This window comes from Cotesia glomerata, linkage group LG3 (assembly GCF_020080835.1).
Source record: "Cotesia glomerata isolate CgM1 linkage group LG3, MPM_Cglom_v2.3, whole genome shotgun sequence".
NCBI classification, from domain to species: Eukaryota; Metazoa; Arthropoda; class Insecta; order Hymenoptera; family Braconidae; genus Cotesia; species Cotesia glomerata.
Window position 1 is genome coordinate 18,626,916 of NC_058160.1, and position 24,514 is coordinate 18,651,429.

The following is a 24,514-nucleotide window of genomic DNA, read 5'->3' on the forward strand; positions in this document are numbered from 1 at the left end:
TATTAGGGTGGCGCAAAAAAACCGACTATTTTTTTTTTTTAAGTCTCGAGTAAAAAAATGTTAGTTTTTGATGTTTTAAGAGCTCTCTCCAAAGGACACCTTAAAAAAAAATTTTTAAGATGTCGCTCCAAATTTTTTTAAATTATAAAAATCGTCAAAAATCGAATTTTTTTTTAAATTTTTTTTCTCGTTACGGTATAATTTTATAGATTAAAAAAAAAATAAGTTTCTGGAAATTTCGGTTCAAAATTTTAATTTTGAAAGGTTGCTCATAATTTTTTTCAATTTATTAGTGATCATAATTATGATATAATTGCTGTTTCGGAAACGTGGTTGAATCGGTTAATACCTGATAACATGGTGTCTCTCCCACATCACACTCTTTATCGCCATGATCGCCATCTTCGTAGTGGAGGTGGGGTAGCTCTTTATGTGCGAAATAATATTAAAGCTAAATATGTTGCATCTTCAGTAAACTCAGAAGACAAACATCCGGAGTACTTATTCGTTGAAATATTGAGTTCATCAAAGCAAAAAATACTAGTTGGTGTGGTCTATAAACCACCCAACATAGGACATTTAGATGATTTAGAGGAGGAGATGGAAAACATAATGGTGCCATTTAATAACATTATTATTGTTGGAGATTTAAATTCAGACTTAAGTAAAAAGAATTTTTATGGTGATCAACTGCGGAAGTTTTGTAATTGTTAAGACTTGCATATTGTTGAGTATGCTCCTACTCATCACTTACAAAACTTGGATTCTTGGATTGATGTTTGCATTGTGGATGATCTGTTCAAGGTGTTGGCGTCAGAACAATCTTCAGAGCCATTTATTTCTGATCATGACTTAATTTCTGTGACTTATAATTACAAAGTTGAATTACAACAGCTGAACAGCTTTACATTCAGAAATTGGAATTCTATTGATGATGATAAGCTGCGAGAATTGTGTGAAGATATTGATTATGAAGCTCTGAAGGAGCTGGGCTCAGTTGATGAAATGAACACTTGTTTACATGCACACCTTGAACGTATTATAAATGCTATTGTGCCTGAGAAATTGGTTGTTCTGCGTCGACCACCGGCTCCATGGTTCACTGATGATATTAGAAGTCTCCAATGTCGGAGAAATAAGCTTTATCGTATCTACAGAAGGACGGGTTATGCTTATAAAGAGTACTCTAACGGCAGGCGATTGGTTAAAAAACGTATTACTGAAGCAAAGAAAAAATACTTTGACAATCAATTAATTAATGCAAAAAACTCGAGGGAACTTTGGAATGATCTAAGAAGATTAGGCATTGTTAAACAGAAGAAATCACAAACTATTATAAAAGTTGACTTGAATAAATTAAATGAATTCTTTGCACGTGCGTCGGATAATGTCATCGATTCAGATGTTGACACGTCAGACATATTGTTGGTTGATAATAATGGCGATGAATTCACTTTCACAGAATTGAATACAGTAACGGTTAGAAAATCAATTATGAGATTGACGTCAAATTCATGTGGCTCGGATGGCTTTTCTATCAAGTCATATAAATGTGTGCTGCCTTTTTTTCAGCAAGCAATTACAGACCTCTTCAACGTGTCATTAACTACAGGAGTCTTTTCGGAGAATTGGAAGCTATCACATGTGATTCCTATTCCAAAAAAGGCTTATCCAGTAAACTGTGAAGATTATAGGCCTATATCGCTGTTACCAAACTTGTCAAAAGCCTTGGAACGGTGTGCTCATGACCAAATTGTTAAATATATCAATGACAATAATTACTTCGATGAATACCAGACAGCATTTCGTGGAGGTTTGGGTACGCAGACTGCCATTGTAAAGTTCTGTGACGATATAAGACAAGCGGTGAATGAGTCAAAGGTTTCAAGTGCGACCTCGTTTGACCTTAGCAAGGCCTTTGATTCTGTTAATCACAAAAGATTATTATGTAAATTGTCATCTATGAACATGTCGAATTCAGCCGTTGATTGGATTGGATCTTATTTAGCAAACAGAAAGCAGTCCGTACGCTCGAGCGAAGGTAACTCGTCGTGGGAAGAAATTGTAAGAGGTGTACCTCAGGGAAGTGTGCTTGGTCCGTTATTATTCTCACTATACATCACAGATCTAGCTAAACGTTTAGATTGCCAATACTTATTCTATGCTGATGACTTACTGATATACCTTTCTTGCCATCTTTCTCAAATCAGTGTTTGTGTGAATAAGTTTAACGGTGAAATAATAAAAATCACAGATTGGTGCAGAACTAATCATCTAAAAATGAATCCTTTGAAAACGAAAGCAATTATTTGTGGAAGTAGAGCAAAAATTAGTAGTGATGAGTGCAGACTAGCCGACACAATCTTTGTGGAGGGGTGTGCTATTCCTTATAGTAGCACTGTAAAATACCTTGGGGTGATTATAGATAGTACTCTCTCATGGGAGAATCAAGTAACAAATTTGTGCAATCGCGCTATGAGTATTCTCGCACAGCTAAAAATGAACAATGAAATATTTAGTGAAAGTTTACGTATTAAGCTAGTATCTACTTTAATAATTCCTCTGTTTGATTATTGTTGTGCGGCGTATACGAATATGTCAAACAAATTATTATTAAAGATGCAGCGTAAATTGAATTCATGTGTTAGATTTATCTATAAAGTACCAAAATATGAACATGTTACTCCATATTTCAAAAAGTTAGGTTGGCTTAAGCTTGCAGCGAGAAGAGATTATTTCATTGCTTGTCTGTTTTATAAGGAAATTCGAATAAATTATCGGCAGCTATTCAGCTCAAAACTAGACTTTTTGCCTGTAGCACTGCGTAGAGGTGATGTCCGACAAGACTATCTTCGTATATAGCAGGCTAATTGTGTCATATATGATAATTCATTCTTAATTCATGGCATACGTATCTGGAATGCACTGCCAGCTGAGACTGTGGCTGTAGATAATTTGGTTGAATTTAAAAATGCTTGCTTCAATCACTTTTTTGAACATGACAATTAACAATTGCAATCTTTATTTTTCATCTTATTTAAATATTTTTTCTTGTAGAATTATTATGACTTTAAATTAAGTTATTTGTTTGTATTAAATGATCTATTTGGATTTTATTACATTTGAAATTAAATCTAATTGTAAACCTTTAATTAGTTAAGTAATCTTATACCCTATGTAAACCAATGTAATTTAAATATTGATGGCTTTGAGGGAGCTTAGGTTCCAGAGCCAAATAAAATTTTTATCTATCTATCTATCTATCTATCTATATATATATATATATATATATATATATATATATATATATATATAACATATATAAATATATGAAAAATTGATGTGGGTACTCAAATGAAAGCTCTTGATGAGTGTAACTCCAGGATGAGCTTATATCGTCGAAAATATCATCAGTAGACAAAATACGACGTCATTTCTTAATTATTGAAATTTTTTAAGATATAAGCTCATCCCGATGTTACACTCATCAAGAGCTTTCATGTGAGTACCCACATGCATTTTTGATATATTTTTCAGATATACATATATATAATATATATAAATATATGAAAAATTGATGTGGGTACTCAAATGAAAGCTCTTGATGAGTGTAACTCCAGGATGAGCTTATATCGTAGAAAATATCATCAGTAGACAAAATACGACGTCATTTCTTAATTATTGAAAATTTTTAAGAAATAAGCTCATCCCGATGTTACACTCATCAAGAGCTTTCATTTGAGTACCCACATGTATTTTTGACATATTTTTCAGTTATAAATTAGAGTGGTCCAAAAAAAACATTTTTATTTTTTTTTTCAAGTGCTGCTGTCTCAAAAACTTCTCTAAGGTATAAAAAAAATTTTCTCCTAAGCGCAGCTTGATATCTCAATTCTTCATGAAGCTCAATGAATTTTTATTTTCCCATTTAAATAACACGTAAAAAAATTTTATTTACGTTTTCATCCGGTAAAACTACGAAAAAAATTTTTTTTTTTTATTTTTCGTCAATTATTATTGCAGGAAATTTAATTCTCTACAAAAAAGTACTGAGGTAGTTTTTCGTAATCCTAACAAGTAAAAGTTGTTAAGCTTCAAATACTCGCAATAAAAGAAAATTTAATCAGATATGATTTTAGAATCCATGTTGTATCACATTTTCTGTTTCAAAGTATTTAATTATGTAATTTATATTTTTTTCTTAAAAACATGGTATACAGTCTGATATCGGTAATTCAGTCTGCACCAGTGACAACAAATGACAATTTAATATATCGGTTTGTTTATTTGAACCACATGTAAAATGCACTGAAGGAGATTACCAGACTTTGTAAATGCTCTAACCACTGCTTAAAAAAATTAAACTAGATAATTTACTTTTAGCACTCTCTTGGGGCCTACATGAAGATATATAGTAAATTATAGATATATAGAATTAAGATATATAGAAAATTAAATTTTTTGTTGATAATTTTTTTACCCTAACCTATTACCCTAGCCGCATTACTCTCCAGGCTGAAAAAGTATGTAATACCGACAAACATATTCTGCCAAACTTAATGTACCGATCATCCTAGACTCCTCCTCCGGTCTCGGCCGGACCCCTATCGAGACAGAAGTCTGAAAAGTGGGGTTAAATAAAAAAAATGAAAAAAAAATTTTTGTTCATAATTAGTTTTTTACCCTAACCTAGCTGCATTTTAATAATGATGTCAAAAGTAATATAAACTAAAATAAGAAGTAACCAAAAAATTAAATCAGTCTCAAAGATTATATTGGTTGTATGTTTATTAGCAATTTCTTTATAGCCAAGCTTATTTACTTAAATATGTGATGACTCCTGAGATAAGGCAGTTTTACGCACGAACTCTACCTGTTTATTTATCATTTTTTTTTTTTTTCAATGATTAAATTTAAAAATAAAAGAATCAGTTCACGAAGGACTTCTATTTACGTACTCCTGCAAAGTTTCATGATTTTCCATTCGGTCAAAAAGCGTCCCAACATCATGTTCAAAATTTAAATATTCACCTGTCCTACCTGTCCTACATGTTCTTAACCTTAGCGGTATCGACGACTCAGAGTAAACTCGGAGTTTACGCGGAGTTACTATGGAGTATACTCCCTCTTCCCGAGTCGAAATTTCAGGTCTGTTTTAATCGTATTTTTTGGCAAGTCTGTTTCAGAAAATTTTTACGATTAAAACAGACCTGCAACTCTTGGTTACTCTATAGGCGCAGGTCTGTTTTTATCGTAATCATGAGTGTTTTGTCCCATTCTGACGCAGTTACGATCAAATCAGGCCCGAAATAATAATAATGTAAAATATAATAATAATAATAATAATAATAATAATAATAATAATAATAATAATAATAATAATAATAATAATAATAATAATAATAATAATAATAATAATAATAATAATAATAAGCGGTGCTTGCTACGTGGCCTCCAAGCGGCGCATCGCGGGAAACGCAGACCATAACACCAGGTCTGTAGGCAAACGACGTAGCCGATGCAGTGGGCCAACTACCCACTGCATTGAAACTCTGAGTTACAACAAGACGTAATCTCAGAAGTGCTCCCCACAACCGGTCCTTTTCGGATGAGGACCATTCATCAGGTGGGAGGAGCACACCAGACCCGATGAACGATGACGACCCTGGCGCTTTAAGGACTTTCTTTAAGTGGACGGAGGAACTACGAGTCGACCTCTTGGTGTGCTACCAACGTAGCGAGCCGGGGGTGAGCGGTTATATGGCCCGGATGCACACTCTTTGGAGTGATATGCATCCGGAGCTAGAGCATTTTACGCCGAAACACCTGCGTAACTATGCCGCTCATCTCCGGCGTAACAGACGATCGCTTGTGCCGGATAGAAGGCAGTCTAATAGACTTTCCTTTCCGGCGCAATTACACCAAGAGCGACGCCGTTCCTCCTTGGATAACAACAATCCCTTTATAGGACGGCAAGTAAGTATATCTAAAAAGATAACTTACTCTCAACAACAACTTGACAAGGTCAATGAAGATCTCCTTACACAGATCCAGGAGGATTCCACTCTGCTCGCTGTGAACCAGGTTGTGTATGGTGCAGCAGTTTCGGCTTTTCCGAGAGAGAGACATCGTCTCTCAATCGAGGCAAGGTTGAGACAGCGCATCGCACAACTTGGCGACAAAATTGACAGATCCCGGAAACATGTCTCTCGCATCCAATGTGTGATTGAGTTCGAAACAACCCAACGAGCATACACGCCCCGAGTACGTCGCATTGCTGCTGAACTTCGGTGGCGTCATCACACATTGAATAAAAGTACTCTTCTTGTCATCAAAGAAGAGTTGCTTAATAAATTGCGAGCTCTAGTGACTGCCAAAAAGTCACTAGAGAAAAGGCTGAAACGGCTGGTCGACAATTCGTTGTTTCGATCTAGCCCTTCACGCTTTCTGACACCAAAGAATGTTGTTACCGGGAATTATCCAGCACCTGAGCGGGTGGAAGCCTTTTGGACTGAGTTGTATGGAGATAAACCAAACGTGAACGCCAACACTCCAGCTCTGCATGACTTCAAAGCATTTTGTCGGAAACACCGTCGACAGAATGCTGATGAAGAGAGCCCTGCAGTCAGTGTAAATGAAGTTCGTTTATCTCTAGATGGCAGCAGAAATTGGGCTGCCCCGGGACCAGATGGCATTAATGTCTTCTGGTGGAAGAAGTTTACTTCTACCCACCTCCATTTGGCCCGTATATTTACATCCTACACCAGAGCTGACGAACCGATTCCAGACTGGCTCGTAGAAGGGCGAACCGTACTGATACCCAAAAAAGGTGACTTGTCTGACCCAAAAAATTACAGGCCTATCACCTGCCTGAATGCGATTTATAAAATTTTTACAAAAATTTTGAATAACCGTATCTTGCAGGAGATAGGACCTATATGGCAACAGATATATGAACAGCGTGGCAACAAAAGAGGCCTGTCAGGTTGCAAAGAGAACCTGATAGTTGATCGATGTGTCATACAAGATGCGATCTACTATCAACGCAACCTGTCAATGGCCTGGATTGACTATCGCAAGGCATTTGACTCAACTCCTCATGAGTTGATTTTATACCTCCTCAAATGCCTGGGGGTCAATCCCGAAACGGTGGAATGCATTCGGCGTACAATGCAGCTCTGGCGAACGCGTTTCCATATAGGAAATGGAAACGCACTGCACGTAACCGGAGTTGTAGAGTACAAACGAGGGGTCTTCCAAGGCGATTCCTTGAGCCCTCTGCTGTTTTGCATCTCACTGCTGCCTATATCTGTTGCTCTCCGTAAAACCCATGGGTACTCTGTGGGGCCTCCGGGTGATCGAAAATACTCGATCACCCATCTGCTTTACATAGATGATCTGAAGCTATATAGTGCTAATGAAGATCATCTACAGGCAGCCCTGAACATCGTAGCAGAGTACACACGAGATGTCGGAATGTCTTTTGGGTTGGACAAGTGTGCGGTCATACATCTGGCGAGGGGTAAGTGCTCTGATACGGGTGATGATGTTGAGTTAGTAGATGGGAGCATCTTAAGACAATTAGGCGCCGGAGAGTTGTATAGATACCTAGGAATGGAAGAGCACCGCATGCATGCGGTCTCTGAAGTCCGAGCAACTCTCCGTAGTGAGTATGTTAGGAGACTCCGGAAAATTTGGTCCTCCGAACTTTCCGGCAAAAATAAAGTCTCCGCCACTAACATGCTCGCTGTCCCAGTCTTACTATACTCTTTCGGTGTCCTGAAATGGGCCCGAAAGGATTTACGAGATCTCGACATCAAAACCCGTAAGGTTATCAATATGAATCGGAGCATGCACCCCAATTCATCAGTCGCCAGATTATACCTCTCCCGGTCCATCAGTGGGAGAGGTCTGCAGAGTTTGGAGCGGCTGCATGATCGTTTGGTCCTGGGCTTAACATTCGAGGTTGTCAATTTCACTGCAGACGAGGATGACTTCCTTATGCAAATCGTACATAAACATGAAAATGCGCATAAAGGGTCGTTCTTGTATAAGGCAGCTATATATGCAGCAAGAACCCTTGGTCTTGGAGAGATAAACGCTCTTATGGAACTCCGAAAGGAAGAATTTAAGAGCGTCATCAGGAACGCCGAGGAAAAACAACTCCTAGGCGAACTGATGGACAAGTCCATGCACAGCGTGTACTTCAAACACGTGCGTGATCATGGCTTGTCCACCCAGCTGACCTTTTCCTTCTTAAAGTCAGCTGGCCTGATGTCCGAGACTGAAGGGTTCATATTTGCCTGCCAAGATGGTGTCATTAACACTCTAGAGTACCGTAGCAAGGTGCTCCAGGTGCAGCTCCCGGACACGACCTGCAGGGCGTGTAAACAACATCCGGAGACGCTTATGCACATTTTGTCAGCATGTCCTGTGCTGGCGAGAGGTGCATACATCCAGCGTCACAATGCTGCCCTGAGAGTACTGTACTACTATCTTCGTCACCGCTACGGTATTGACGTGACACCGGTGCTGCCCTATCTGCCAGGAGATATTCCCCAGGTTGTTGAGAATGACAGTTGCAAAATTTATTGGAACATGCCGTTTGCAACAACTCGGCGGATAGATCACAACAAACCTGATATTGTGCTCTTCGACAAGGCCACTCGTGACATTTATGTCATTGAGTTCTCGGCCCCGGCTGAATACAACATCTCAGCCAAAGAAGAGCACAAAAGACAGATATATCAGGATCTCCTGTTTGAAATTGGCAAACTTTACCCAGGTTACCGTGTCAAGCTCGTCGTCCTAATCGTTGGCGTCCTTGGAGGGATGAAACAGTCTTTTGTATCCTCACTTGCCAGAGTTCCAGCTTGCTCATCAAAATCTGAATTTTTGGCGGTCAGGATGCAGAAGGCTGTCATACTAGGTTCCCTCCGTCTACTTAGGAAAATGACTTTGGCCTGCTGTGATCACTAACCGCCTTGTTGTGCGGAGTGGTCCAGCAGTAATGGATGGAGCTCAGGCTGGGCCCTCGGAGAATCGGACTCCGGGGACAACCCCCCTGAGCATTTAATAACATAATAATAATAATAATAATAATAATAATAATAATAATAATAATATATTTAAAAATACCTAGTGACTCGGGTTCGAATCCCACTGTGGTCATATATTTTTTTTTTTTTTATAATTTTCAAAGCAAAATTTTTATTTTTTTTTACTCTGGATTGTAGATGGAGGTAGGATGTTATAGGTTCAAAGTTAGGAGAGGTGACTTTTATTCGCTTTATAGAGATATAATCACGCTACACACTTAGGTTATATATTACACATACGCTTAACTTATTAAATATTTTTGCCCTACCCGAGATTCGAACCTACAACCTAACGCTCGCCAGACTATCGCTTACGCACTACACTACGGCCGACATATCAATGTCTTGTTTGAGGTGGGTTATAAGTTAGCCTGCATCTGTTAAATAACAATTTTTTTTACCACTTCTTATGAAAATTAAGGAACCTTTTTTTTTTTTTAAATCATCATTTATCTGGGTCTTTGATATTAAAAAAGATCGATAATTATTTAAATTTTCATTGTTTACTCAATAAATAATTTTTTATAAGTAAATGAATTATCTCTTTGTATTTTGTTTCTTTTTCTACTTAAAAAAACAAAAACAACCATGTATTATTAAAAAAAAAATTACATATTTTTTATCGAACCTTCAATTTTCTATTTAGTCTAGTCAACAAGTGCCTTTTAGGTCAAAATTTTTTCGCCTTCTCCGAAAATTATGATTGAGGTGTCATTCGATTTGGAATGGCATGTAGATAGTTTTTGAAAAAATGTTAAGCCCGCTCGCAAAAATTGAAATAGTTATAGACAATTAAGTAAACAAAAAAAAGGGGTTTGATTTTTTGTCAATATCTCACAAACTATTTGGGATAATTTAAATTTGAAAAAAGATTCAAAAAGAGGAGGAAATTTCATAAAAAAAGTTTTGACTCCCGGAATTGTAGGACCAATATTTATAATTTTCCCAGAGGGTTGAAAATATGCTCGAAAACGGGTACTCCGACTCGCGCAAGCCACGCCCCCTTAAAAAAATTAAGGCGCATTAAAACATTAAAGATTAAAAAAATTCAGGCGCCTGCAGGATAGATCAATGAACAATAATCCGTGGTCAAAAAATTTTTATTGTGATTTTTCAATAAGTTATCGATTAATTAATTAACAATTTTTTGTCGCACAAACATTAATATTGCAAGTGCGATAATTGTTAAACTATTAATCTGAGAATTTTTTCCTTTCGTGGAGCTATTTTTCAAAGGTTTTAGAATAGATTCCCGTTAGAAAAATTAAAAAATTGTTAATTTTCGTTTTGTTATGAACAATTTACTGAGGGGAAAAATTACAAAGCTTTATTAAACATTGAAAAAAAATTTTTTTTTTTATAATATTATTATTGATCCGTTTTCTTATGATCAGAAGCTACTTAAAAATGATTTTTAATAATTTTTATCTTCTATTGTTTGAAAAATTGTTATAAACAAATGCGTTGTTTATAAGATAATTAAAAATTTTTTTTTGATAACGTAATCTTTGATGATAATTAGGATTAAAAAAAAAACCGTTTCTTAAAAAAATTTTTTTATTGCTTAAAAACGCATTTGTTAAATAATAATTTTTTTTCACCACTTATTATGAAAATTAAGGAAGCATTTTTGTTTTAAAAATCATTATTTATCTTGGTCTTTGATATTAAAAAAAAAAAAAAATTCAATTATTATTTCAATTTTCATTGTTTATTTAATAAACAATTTGTTATAAACAAATGAATGATCTCTTGGTATTTTTTTTCTTTTTCTACTTAAAAAAACAAAAACAACCATGGATTATTTAAAAAAGAAAAAAATTTATTTATATTTTTTATTGAACTTTCAATTTTCTGTTATCTTTAATTTCACCACTCTGACCTGGTTGTTTATGTTTAATTTTATTATAACTTTTTAACTAATGAAGATACAAAGAAAAAATTTAAGACTTATTATTCTTTATTAATTAAACAACAAATTAAGCCAAAATTTGTAGCTCTGACTCAATTATTTATTTAATTTATACCATTTGTTGATAAAAAAAATCTTCAAGAAAATGTTTTTTTCTACTTTTATGTCTAAATATCTTATAAACTAATTTAACTATCAACTGTAAAATATAATTTAAAAAATACCTTACATTATTTGTGAACAATATTTTATAAATAAACTTACTTAAATTAAATAACATTTTTAGTTACTAAGATGCTTAGGCTAATAAACTTGGAGAAAAAATTTTTTTCTACCTTATTTTTATTCATAATTGAAAAAATAACCGAGCAAAACTAAAATTAATAAGCTGAAATTGTTGATAAATATCCGTTATATAAAAAGTTACATAAGTTGTAAGTTGATAGTTAAATTTGTTTATAAGATATTTAGACATAAAAGTAGAAAAAAACATTTTCTGAAAGATTTTTTTTATCAACAAATAGTATAAATTAAATAAATAATTGAGTCAGAGCTTCAAATTTTGGCTTAATTTGTTGTTTAATTAATAAAGAATAAGTAAGTCTTTAATTTTTTCTTTGTTTCTTCATTAGTTAAAAAGTTATAATAAAATTAAACATAAAAAACCAGGTAAGAGTGGTGAAATTAAAGATAACAGAAAATTAAAAGTTCAATAAAAAATATAAATAAATTTTTTTTTTTAAATAATACATGGTTGTTTATGTTTTTTTTCAGTAGAAAAAGAAAAAAAATACCAAGAGATAATTAATTTGTTTATAACAAATTGTTTATTAAACAAACAATGAAAATTTAAATAATAATCGAATTTTTTTTTTTAATATCAAAGACCAAGATAAATAACATTATCAATTAGTTTATATTCACGTATATATTGATAATATTAGTAATAACAAAAATAATTCGAATTTTCGCGGCTATGAAAAACAAGATGTCGGTGGTATAATAATAATAATGAATAAGTTGTTAAAAAAAAATAATAATCGTACATCTTTTAATAACCTTTACGATCAAAATGGGACTGCTGAGGTCTGGTTTGATTGTATTTATTTTCCGACACCGTCATCTACGCCCAAAACAGGCCTCGTTTTAGGCGGTAAATGAGACTTCAATGGGCTTGGAAACTTTTAGGATGAAAACAGACCTGAGATTTCGACTCGGGTTGGAGTTTAATCGGGGTATAAGCGGAGTTTACGCGGAGTTTTAGAGGTGTATGCAAGGAGTATTGTGTGCAGTTACGACACGGAGTCACAAAAGTGTATTATTGGAGTTTTCGAGAAGTTTTTGACGAGTTTTTTTGGAGTCGCTATGGAGTTTTCCTCGCGTTTTTGTCGAATATTTTCGGAGTTGCAGTGGAGTTTTTTTGGCGTTTTCGTCGAGTTTTTGTTGAGTATTTTCGGAGTTGCTAGGAAGTTTTTGTCGAGTTTTTTTCAATGTTTTGCGGAGCTTTATAAGAGTTTCGCTGGTGTTTTTTCGGAGTTTTGGTAGTGTTATTGTGGAGTTTACTCGCAATTAATAATACTTCACGGCATGAAAATTAATTTTAATTTCACAAAGATGACTATAAATAAATCATTTTTCAATCACGGTGTACTCTTTATTAATTAATTTATTTATTTACAAGTTGAAATATATTTATCTACATAAAATATGTTATTTAATAAATATATTATGAAGTTTATAAGTAAAATATATGATATATAAAAAATATGACATCATAAAGAAATTGTCAAAAGTTTACAGTTGTTACACTGAATCAATATTATCATAACTGAAATTAGAATTTTATCAATACATAAAGCGATTCAAAACTTTTTCGGTTTCCGTAAGATAGACAGTGTTGTTTATTACTTGGTGGGTCTTATTATGTGACTAAATAGTTAATACTGATAATGTCTAACAAGGAAACTCTCTCCGGTGTCCCCCTCCGATTTTGATGAAACTGAGATATGTTATTCTCCGTCGAAATCTAAGAGACACGTATTTTTTTTTATCTGCGGAAAAACATTTCTAGGGGGTGAAACTACCCCTCAAAAGTTAGCCTCCAAAGGGGTGTTTTTCAAGTTTCGCATACTTGCAGTTTAAATAATCGAATGGGACCAATTGCATGATTTTCAGGGTGGAAAATCATGAAAAATGCTTTTGGTTTTATAATAAAACAATGGATAGAACAAAAGTTATGAGGGTTGAAAATCACAAAACTTTTATAAAAAAAAAACTATTCGATGGATTTCAACGAAACCAACGGCAATCGGAAGAGGAAAAAAAAGTAGAGAATACGTCTTTCGGGGTTTTTCCGAAAAATTAAGTTTAGGGGGTGAACATCCCTTAAGCATATCTACAGTGACCACCAAGAAAATATCGTTTTTTATATTAATTTTGATATGAATTCATCAATAATTTTTTCGTACATTTCTAGCATTTAGAAAATAATAATAATATTATATCTTAATATTTTACTTACTTGTTTACTTCGCATCCCAAACTTTATTTTGTGTATCGGGACATCAAATATTACAAATGTCATTTAATGTGAATCTGCTTTGGAAAAAAAAAAAGAAAAAATGCTTATAATGATTTATTATAATCATAATAATCATTCATCGTTATCTCATAAAAAAAGAGATAATTATATTTTTAGTATATATGAGTCAGTAATGTGAAAAACAACATAGTATAAATAAATGTATCATTTCGAGATTAGTTTAGTTACTGCGATGTACTTCATCTTTTATAATTCAATATTATAATCGTGTTTTTTTTTTTTTTTTTAATAAGTGAATAATTCAAAATTGTACGAAAATCTTTATTTTAGTACATAGAGCAAAATGAAAGTCAATCCTATAAATGTTATAAGACTACTCTTAACAACATTTCAAGTCATGAACATTCCAGAATCGCCAGTAAATGACGAAGAAATACAAATCAAAGAAAGTTTTAAAAATATTTTACTCAATGCTATGAACGAATACTCCGGAGTCGAAATGGTCGAAGAAAGTTCTTTGCATTTCCAAGAACCGTATAAAGATTGGACGATGGAAGTCGTGGAAGATAAAGAGTGGGCAAATGCACTAGTTGATCAAGAAACACCTATCGACGAATGCACTAAGGATGTTGAAGATTTATCTTATGAATATAAATTGAAAGCCGTCGAGTACTGGCGTAGTGGCAAAAAAGAAATTTAAGTTTAGACAGTGTTAGACAAAAATTTAGAAAGGTACAATCTGTGCGACAGTTACGAAGATGGGCTCATACTTTAAATCAGGGAGGGACTTATAAGGAAAAATTAGCAAGAATTTGTGAATATACATTACAAAATTTCAAAGCAGCTATAGATGCAGGTTTAATCGTACATGATTGTGACATAAAAAGATGGGCCTTACAAGCTCAAAAGAAATTGGTGCGGAAGATTTCCGTTTTAAAGCATCAACAAAGTGGATCGCGTCATTCAAAAGAGCACATCGCATCGTATCAAGAAAAATAAATAAGTTTATCACGTCCAAAACCATTGAAGATAGTAAATCATTAAAACAGCAAGCTGAGGAATTCGTCAATAATGTAAAACAAAAATTAAAATTTATGAATTAGCAAACGTATATAATTCAGATCAAAGTGGTTTTCAGTTGGAAATGCATTCCGGTCGAACTTTAGCTGTTGAAGGAGAGAAGCAAGTAGAATGTCTTGTACAATCTGTTACTTCTACTACTCATAGTTACACAGTTCAACCAACTGTATCCGCTGATGGAAAGCTTTTATCCCCACTTTTTGGTTCTAAAAACCAAGTGGTAAATTTGGACCAATAGTTGAAACAACACTTTTAGACCTCATAATGTATACATAGAAGCATCAAAATCAGGAAAACTTACATCAGGTACGAATTATTCTTTATTTTTTTCTGGTTTGCGCATAAGTTATTGTTGATACAAATAGTTCATATTTTTTAATTTTCAGATCATTTCAAAATTTGGTTGGAGAGGGTGTTTTTTCCAAATGTGGGCCCAAAATTTTTATTACTAATTGACTCATGGACTGGGCATTGTCCTCAAGTTGTACAAAGCGTTAAACCAACAAATAAAGATACTGAAGTAATGATCTTACCAAAAGGTACAACTGGGAAAATTCAACCGCTTGATGTTTTTGGATTCCGAGTATGGAAAAATTTTGTTCGATATTTTTCGGATCGTACAGTTTTGATGAATTTGGACATAAACTTGCATTTACGAAATAACATTATAAAATTACAATCACTTACACATATCCAATTGTCATCTCCTCGGTACATAAATTTATTCAAGTACTCGTGGTACAAAAGTGGCTACACAGAAGTAAAACCAGATGAGTTCGAAAATCCTGTGGATTTTGCATTTCACGGATCATGCAATTCTCATTGTGAGGTTCCTGGTTGTCAAAATATAGCAATTATCCGCTGTTCATGGTGCAAAAAGTCGTTGTGTTTTCAACATTTTTTTCATGAACATCACGATTGCAAAACATATATTGAATAGATCTGCATATGACAAAATGATGAATTTAAGTATTAAATTTCATAAACATCAGAAATATTAAATATTTTTGTAAAAAATCATTTGTAAATTATTTTTAAATTTAATTTGATTATAGTAAAGCATATATTGTAAGCATTTTTTCTTTTTTCTTTTTTTTCCAAAACAGATTCACATTACATGACATTTATAATATTTGATGTCCTGATACACAAATTAAAGTTTGGGATGAGAAGTAAACAAGTAAGTAAAATATTAAGATATAATATTATTATTATTTTCTAAATGCTAGAAATGTACGAACAAATTATTATTGATGAATTCATATCGAAATTAATATAAAAAACGATATTTTCTTGGTGGTCAATGTAGATATGCTTAAGGGATGTTCACCCCCTAAACTTAATTTTTCGGAAAAACCCCGAAAGACGTATTCTCTACTTTTTTTTCTTCTTCCGATTGCCGTTGGTTTCATTAAAATCCATCGAATATTTTTTTTTTATAAAAGTTTTGTGATTTTCAACCCTCATAACTTTTGTTCTATCCATTGTTTTATTATAAAACCAAAAGCATTTTTCATGATTTTCCACCCTGAAAATTATGCAATTGGTCCCATTCGATTATTTAAACTGCAAGTATGCGAAACTTGAAAAACACCCCTTTGGAGGCTAAACTTTGAGGGGTAGTTTCACCCCCTAGAAATGTTTTTCCGCAGATAAAAAAAATACGTGTCTCTTAGATTTCGACGGAGAATAACATATCTCAGTTTCATCAAAATCGGAGGGGGACACCGGAGAGAGTTTCCTTGTAAGATAGCTTGACCGATTGATCCCTTGGCTAGAAATCAAATAGTCCGGGTTCGAGTCCCGGTCTGTACGAATTATTTTTTTCGGTTTTTCATTCATTATCCATGAAAAACTCCGATGAAACTCGCGAAATACTCTTGGAAAGCTCCACAAAAGCTCGGTAACGACGCTGACTAAACTCGACAGAAAACCCGTAAAAACACTGATAAAACTCAGGGAAAACTTCATGAGAACACCAGCAAAATTCCAACCAAACTCTGTAACGATCTCAATTAAACACCTATTAACCACTATCGTCTTTATGTGTCACAACTGCACACAATACTCCGAGTTTACTCCCCATATGCGCTGACTATACTCCGTCGTTACGCTGAGTTTCGGACGAGTTTCTACAGAGTTTTATCGGTGGCACTGAAACCGCTAGGGAAATAAAAAAATTAAATTCAGTATACGTCCGGAAGTACTAGCTTGCTCTTGATTCAGATTCTGTAATGAAATTTAAGTTCAATTTTAAAAAATCACTGCTCATAGGAAAATAATATCCAAATTGTAATGAGAAAAATTATTCATAATTCACAATTAATACTTCACCAAAAGACATGTGTTAATTATATTAGAAACAGTCTAGTTTGATAAATTTTGAAATAAATACATGCAGTTACCAAAAAAGTTTTCGAAAAGTTGCTTTGAAACTATCGTCGTTCAAATTTTCTTTTGTGCGAGTACTTAAAGCTCAATAACTTTTTATTCGTTAATATTACGAAGAAACTATTTTTGTACTTTTTTGTAGAGAATTAAATTTCCTACACGAATAATTGATACAAAAATCACAAAAAAAATTAGGAAAACGGTTGACTCTAAAGGCCATCCCTGCAACTTCCCGCTACCTCCATACCTAAGTGCTCAACAATTCACTTATTTTTTAAACTCTTCGAGCTCAAAAATATAATTTTTGTGTAATTTTGAGCTCTCCGAGCTCAAATAAATCGATGTTCTGTGTTTTTGAGCTCTTCGAGCTAGTAAAAGGCTAGTAGAAGTTTTATAGAACACTATTGTTTGAATTTTCAAACCGCAATAACTTTTGAATGAATGAACCGATTTTCTCGCGGTTTACGGCATTCAACGCAGTTTTTTGAGTTCTTTGAAAAATCTTTGAGCGTAAACTGGTCAGATTAAAAATTTCATAGAAATTCTGAAAAAAACATTTTTTTCAATTTTTTTCGACAACGATATCTCACGAACAAATCAACCGATTTTGACCAGGCTGGTGGCAATCGACGTGGTTTTTTGAGGTTAAGAGCTGATTAGTTTTTGGAATTAATCAGTTCAGCCGATTAAAAGATATTTCCAAAAAACGAATTTTTGGAAATTTTATTTTTGAGATTTCTCAAAATTGATCGACTCAAATTCTGGAAATTAGTATCAGAATTCTAGGGGTAAAAGAACTCTTCAGAACGCCGCTTATTTCGATAGAATCGGATGATCCGTTCAAAAGTTATGAGAGATTTACATACATATACCCACACACACACACACACACACACACACACACACACACACACACACACACACACACACACACACACACACGCACACACGCACACACACAGCCTGAAGGAAGGGACTTTTCCCCAGAAGTGGAAACAGCAACGGCTAGTAAGGTAAAAGCCCCAATATATGATCATGTACCAGTATATGATCACTCCATGTATTTGTATATCTATACTCACGAATAAGTGTTACTTCCGAAGGGGAAAAAGCCGCCGGAAGAACCGTCATCCTACCGACCACTGCATGTTAGACACGGCCGGCAAGATATTCGAGCGCATAATTCATCAGATAATAGAGGCTTTAGTCGATCCACTCCTAGCAGAGAACCAGTTTGGTTTCCGAAAAGGACGGTCAACTCTGGATGCTATCAAATTGGTTGTTGATATAGCCAAGGATGCAATCGCCAGAACGAGATGGAAAGGTGGAAAGAAGAAATACTGCTTGGTGGCTGCTTTGGACATCAAGAATGCCTTCAACTTCGCTAACTGGGACTGCGTTATGCGGGCTCTAGAAAAAAAAAACATACCAGGATACCTTCGCAGAATAGTAGCGAGCTACTTCACGAACAGGCTCCTGAAATATGACACGACGAATGGTATGGAAGTGTACGAAATCTCCGGAGGAGTGCCACAGAGATCAGTCTTAGGTCCTCTGCTATGGAACATCATGTATGATGGCCTCCTGAGAATAGCATTGCCTACGGGAGTCAAACTTGTAGCATATGCGGATGACGTAGCTGTCGTGATTGTCGCAAAGCACCTCGAAGAGATAGAAATGGCATTTGATATTACATTCAGACGAGTCAATTTGTGGATGGACATGATGAACTTGCAACTAGCCAAGCATAAAACCGAGGCAGTGCTCATCACCAGCAGAAAAACGGTAGAAACCATCAAGTTGAGAGTCGGAGAACAAGAAATCACATCACAACCATTTATCCGTTATCTGGGAGTCATGCTGGATGCACGACTCAACTTCAAGCAGCAGGTGGAACATGTCAGTTCCAAAGCGTCAGTAGTGAGGGCTAGTCTCGCACGGCTGATGCCTAACATTGGAAGCCCAATGCAGAGCAGGAGGCTACTATTGTCATCAGTAGTCACATCAGTGCTCACTTACGGAATATCCATTTGGGCTGATGCACTGGAAACCCAAGAATCATGGAGAAAAGCTGGTCCAATATACCGACTGAGTGCCCTACGAGTAGCTAGTACCTTCCGCACTATATCCGAAGAAGCAGTGTGCGTCATTGCTGGAACCCTACCTCTTAGAGTTCTAGCAAAGGAAAGACGGGCCCTTTACCAGAGAAAAAGGTCAACTGCACTGAGCCCTGAAGAACTTAGAATTGAAGAACGGCAGAAGAGCATAGGCCGATGGCAACTACAATGGGATGCTGCAGAGAAGGGTAGGTGGACGCACCGTCTCATACCTCGGATCGACATTTGGCTTAACCGGAATCACGGTGAGGTCAATTACTATCTTACGCAGATGTTGTCGGGACATGGGTGTTTTCGAGAGTATCTACACCACTTTAAGCACGATGACTCTTCGGAGTGCCCGTCCTGCCCAGGAGCTGCTGAAGACGCGGAGCACGTCTTCTTTGTATGTCCTCGTTTCGATCCACAGCGTGAAGAACTGGAGAGGATCCTGAACCAGAGAATGCAACCAGATTCACTAGTGGAAGCAATGTTGTCATCAGAAGCTGCCTGGAACGCTACCAACACGTTTGCAACAGAAGTCCTTAAAGACTTGCGTTCCACCGAAAGAAGAAGAGCAAATAGCAGAAGATAGAAGGAAGGTAGTTAACACCTTAGCCACCAGAAGGAAGACCAGTAGCTAGATCCTCCCCTCACGAAGTAATGCCTGACGGCGGTTTCCATGAGGGATTAGAGGAAAGAAAGAAAAGGGGTTTAGGGTTTAGTGGGTAGGGGCGTTAGTGTTGAGTTTTAGTATGACGCTGCGTCGAGTCGCCACATATCCAGGCCAAACAACTATGCCTAGAATCCGTCAAAAGGATTCCCCCCCCCCCTAAGGGAAAACACACACACACACGGTGGCATCACCGCGGAAATAGTCAAGAAAGCTTCCTAGGACCTCAAGACGTCGAGATCTGATGAAAACTCGATTTTCGAAAAACGGGGTGAAAAAAATAACTTCCCGATTTTTGAAAATTTTCAATTTTCTTAGCGGGAAGTTAAAAATTTTTTTTGTAGTTTTACCAGATAAAAACGTAAAATAAATTTTTTTACGTGTTATTTAAATAGGAAAATAGAAATTCATTGAGCTTTGTAGTGGATTGAGATATCAAGCTGCGCTTTGAAGGGAATTTTTTTTATACCTTAGAGAAGCTTTTACGATGATAGGCAAAAAACTTTTTTTTTTTGGACCACTCTAATATACATATATATAACATATATAAATATATGAAAAATTGATGTGGGTAAGGTAAAAGCCCCAATATATGATCATGTACCAGTACATGATCACTCCATGTATTTGTATACCTATATTTGTGAATATAGATATACAAATACACGGAGTGGTCATATACTGGTATATGATCATCTATTGGGGCTTTTACCTTATACGGAAAGAAAATTGTACGAAAAATTACAATGAAAACATCGTAATTTTTAGTATAGGACATTGTAGTGCCGGACCAGAACTCAAACATCGTAATTTATACGATGCAACATTGTAACGGGTAACTTTTGTATTTTAACTGCGACTCAAACGCCCCCTTGCTCGAATCTGAAGCTTGCCGAATTCTAGGGTTGAAAGGGGGTTGGCACCAATAGACAAAATCAAACTAACTGAAATGTAACTAATAGATATATGCATAAATCAAAAGAAAATAAATTCGAAAAGTCTAACAGGTTATGATAGAGACAAATCAACAGTTTATTTATCAAAATCAATTAAATAAATCAATGAAAAAGGTTACAAAGTAAACCAAACACACGTGGTACAATTTTAGGTTATATTAAAACCTACAACTAAATCTAGATTAACAGTTGTTGTTAATCAATACGGAAATACTAAACCCTGATAGCCAGAGTTTCAGACCAACTAAGTTGGTGTCAGATAGTTGCCACCAACTTAGCGACAACTTGCGGTCAACTTTCGAATTTGTAACTGTTGGCGTCAAGTTGGTGACAAGTTTCTGAGAAAAAAGAGCCCAATCTACTGCCGCAATATGTCGCTAAATTTCTTGAGAAACTTGTCGTCAACTTGGTGTGAAAAAGTTTCAGAAGCAACTTTTGTCGACAACTTGGTGAACAAGTTGACATCAACCGAGTTCATTTCCAAGAGTTGCCGCCAACTTGGTGACAAGTTGCGGCAGTAGATTGACAGAAAGTTGCAGCCAACTTGGCTATCAGGGAAGAAACGATTTTAAACAATAACCTTCCGTCGGTAAAAACTCGCGAGTACCTTTCGTCGGTAACGAAGATCCGATCAAAACTGGTCTTTACAAAATAAAAAAGAAAAGAACCCACACACACACACTCTCACTCGTCGTGAGCGTCAAAACCGCGAACTAACTTTCAAAAGTTGGTTCCCCGCTTCCCCAGGAGACTAGCCGTCACCCCTGGGCCTAAACTTCTGCCCCGAGAGCAAGTGGAGAGTATCCTCCTCGCCCCTACCTACACGGCGTATGATTCACCTGCTGGATTTTGACAGAGGGTCAAAATCCAGGGACAGTCGAACTCTTGCTTAGTGCCAAAAGTACTTACCAGTGTTCTAGACGAACCAAGGTAGAGTTCCTTCAGTTGTTATTGCTGGAGGAGTGTTCACCATAATAACTGCACTGTCACAAGACTTGCTTTGTCGAGCCAAATTTTGGCGCTTATCATTTTTCCCCTAACTCTCTTGTAACGAACCGGAAGGGTCGTTTTAGACACCTGTCCGGTGTCCTCGAACTAGCATTCAAAAATAATTATTTATTATTTTAATCGTAATTTCCTTCATTATATATCCATTCGTCTTGCCAAATTCTAAGTTTTTATTTTCGAAACCCAATTCTTTTTAATCGCAATTTCCTTCATTTTCTATCCATTCGTTGATTTCCCATACTAAATCTCGCTTGGGACTTATAAAATTTTCGCTTACCTAAATTATTTCTTACAAAATAATAATCGTCATATCTTTCATTTTATATCCATTCGCCGCTTTCCCATACTAAATTGCTCTCGGGTCTTAGAAAATTTCTCACCGAGTAATAATTTGTTATTCTTTTAATTTCTTTTACAAATTATTACTTTTGTTCACTAAATTTATTCCATACTAATTTTATAAAAAGACTTAGAAAAATATTTGCTCGTATAAATATTTTTAGGATTAATATTTATTTCAACATAGTTGATTAATTAAATTATAAACATAAAAATATAAAATAGTTCTCACTTTTTTTTGAACAAAAATAAAAGATTTAACAAAATTAATCCTAGTGTTAATTATGAACAAACTAAATAAACTAAACAATAATTTCTAATCATTGTTTGAGACCTTGATAAATACATAAATATTTATGAACATGAATTAAACAAAACGATAATTATTAAACAAAACTTCCAAATGATTAAATACTACTAATATCTTAGAAATTGTTGTTATATAGTAATATTCAATATAAATAAACAAAAGATAATAAAGTATGTCTCTTTGGAGATAATACCCAAATAAATTGTTAAATACCCACTAAATTAATTAATACTCGGGTTAACCAAATGTTAATAACAATAATGATAATAATAATAATAATAGTAATAATAATATTGAACACGTTAGGAACAATTAAAGTAAAAAAAAGAATTATTTAAACCGTTAAATAAATAAATCACAGTCGAAAATCGGCCCGACAAGTATTAGGCAAATATAAAAGTAGAAGAGTAGGTATTCCGTCTTCGCTTCCCCCTCCGTGCCGCGTACTCCGAGCCCTATTCCTGCCTGGCCCTTCTTGCTCTGTCGCCATTTATCACTCTTGCGCCCAGACTGAGTCATAACATTTATATCACTCAAATTAAAAAGAAGTTGAGGTCACCGAAAAAATAATTTTGTATCACCGAGGAATCGAACCCGGTGTCCTCTCCGCCTCAAGTCCAAGGTTTATCCCCTTACACTATCGGAACGAATATGTAAATTTCTGTTAAGTCACATAATAAGACCCTCCATACAATAGTTGGTCATCTTTCGGTGGTGGCGTCGCAAACTACTGGACTCTGTCTTTCTTTTATTAAAACATATAGTATGCGTCCTTATTCACTTGCTCTTGCGGAAAAAAAATTTACTAAATAACATCGTAATTTTCAATAATTCAAATTGTATTCTGTAGACGGCAGCATCGTAAAAATCAAGTTACTGAAAGTCTAGTCCTGGATTATGATGTTACTATTGTAATTTTTCATAGGATTTTTTTTCCGTGTACTCAAATGAAAGCTCTTGTTGAGTGTAATGTCGGAGTGAGCATATATATTCAAGAATATCAATATTTAAGAAAGTACAGTGAAATTTAACAAAAGTCGATATGTAATTAAGCAAATTTTATTAATTTATAGTTGACAATTCTCGGCGGTCACATAGTGACTGCAGGTTGCTAGTGTTTTATATTTTTCAACAACGATGTCTACCGAACCAATTAACCGATTTCGACGTTCTTCATAGCAATCGACACCGATAATCAAAAGCTATAAATTAAGTTACGACTACAATAACAATCCGACATTAGTTGAATAAATTATTTCAATAAAATACTTTTTAACTTCCCGCTAAGAAAATCGAAGATTTTCAAAAATCGGGAAGTTATTGTTTTCACCCCGTTTTGCAAAAATCGAGTTTTCATCAGATCTCGACGTTTGAAGATCACAGGAAGCTTCCCTGATTATCCCCGCGAGGTTGTCACGGTGTCTGTATGTATGTGTGTGTGTGTGTGTGTGTGTGTGTGTGTGTGTGTGTGTGTGTGTGTGTGTGTGTGTGTGTGTGTGTGTGTGTGTGTGTGTGTGTGTGTGTGTGAAAGTATGTGAACCGCTTATAACTTTTGAACGGCTTGACCAATTTCATCGCGGTTGGTGCCATTCGAAAGGGCTTGACCAAACTTAGATTTTGAAAACTATTTGGACCAATTCAGATCCATAGATTTTGAGAAATCTTCAAAAAACTGAAAAAAAATTTTTTTTCAAATGTGGTTTTTTTGGAATAACTTTTAAACGGCTTGATGGTTCAACTTCAAAAACTAATCAGCTCTTAACCTCAAAAAACCACATCGATTGCCACCAGTCCGGTCAAAATCGGTTGATTTGTTCGAGAGATATCGTGAACGAAAGAAAACCGAAAAAAGTGTTTTTTCGGAATAACTCCGAAATTCCTAGCGCGATCAATTCAAAATTTGAGTTTCTTTGTGAGGCTTGAAAAACTGCGTCGAATGCTGCCAACCGTGTAAAAATCGATTTATTCATTCAAAAGTTATTGCGGTTTAAAAATTCAAAAAATAGTGTCTTATCAAATCTCTATCAGACTTTTGAGCTCGAAGAGCTCAAAAGCATAGGAAAGCAATCTCTTTGAGCTTGGAGAGCTCAAAATAACCCATAAATTGTA

At 35.1% G+C, this 24,514-nt stretch overlaps 1 protein-coding gene across 1 annotated transcript; it reads left to right on the plus strand.

Moving 5' to 3' along the window:
* Positions 1 to 357: 357 nt before the first annotated feature.
* On the plus strand, positions 358 to 3,164 carry LOC123261427. The gene is made up of 3 exons (XM_044723019.1): positions 358 to 664; positions 716 to 2,095; positions 3,157 to 3,164. The coding sequence occupies exons 1-3, from the start codon at positions 358 to 360 to the stop codon at positions 3,162 to 3,164; spliced, it is 1,695 nt and encodes a 564-aa protein (XP_044578954.1).
* Positions 3,165 to 24,514: the final 21,350 nt, after the last annotated feature.

What these genes read in the sequence shown, in the direction of transcription:
- LOC123261427 (XM_044723019.1), top strand. Translation starts at nt 358, where the DNA reads ATGGTGTCTCTCCCACATCACACTCTTTATCGCCATGATCGCCATCTT. An exon ending in AGATTTAAATTCAGACTTAA is followed by an intron (nt 665 to 715) that starts GTAAAAAGAATT and finishes GTAATTGTTAAG; the next exon opens with ACTTGCATATTGTTGAGTAT.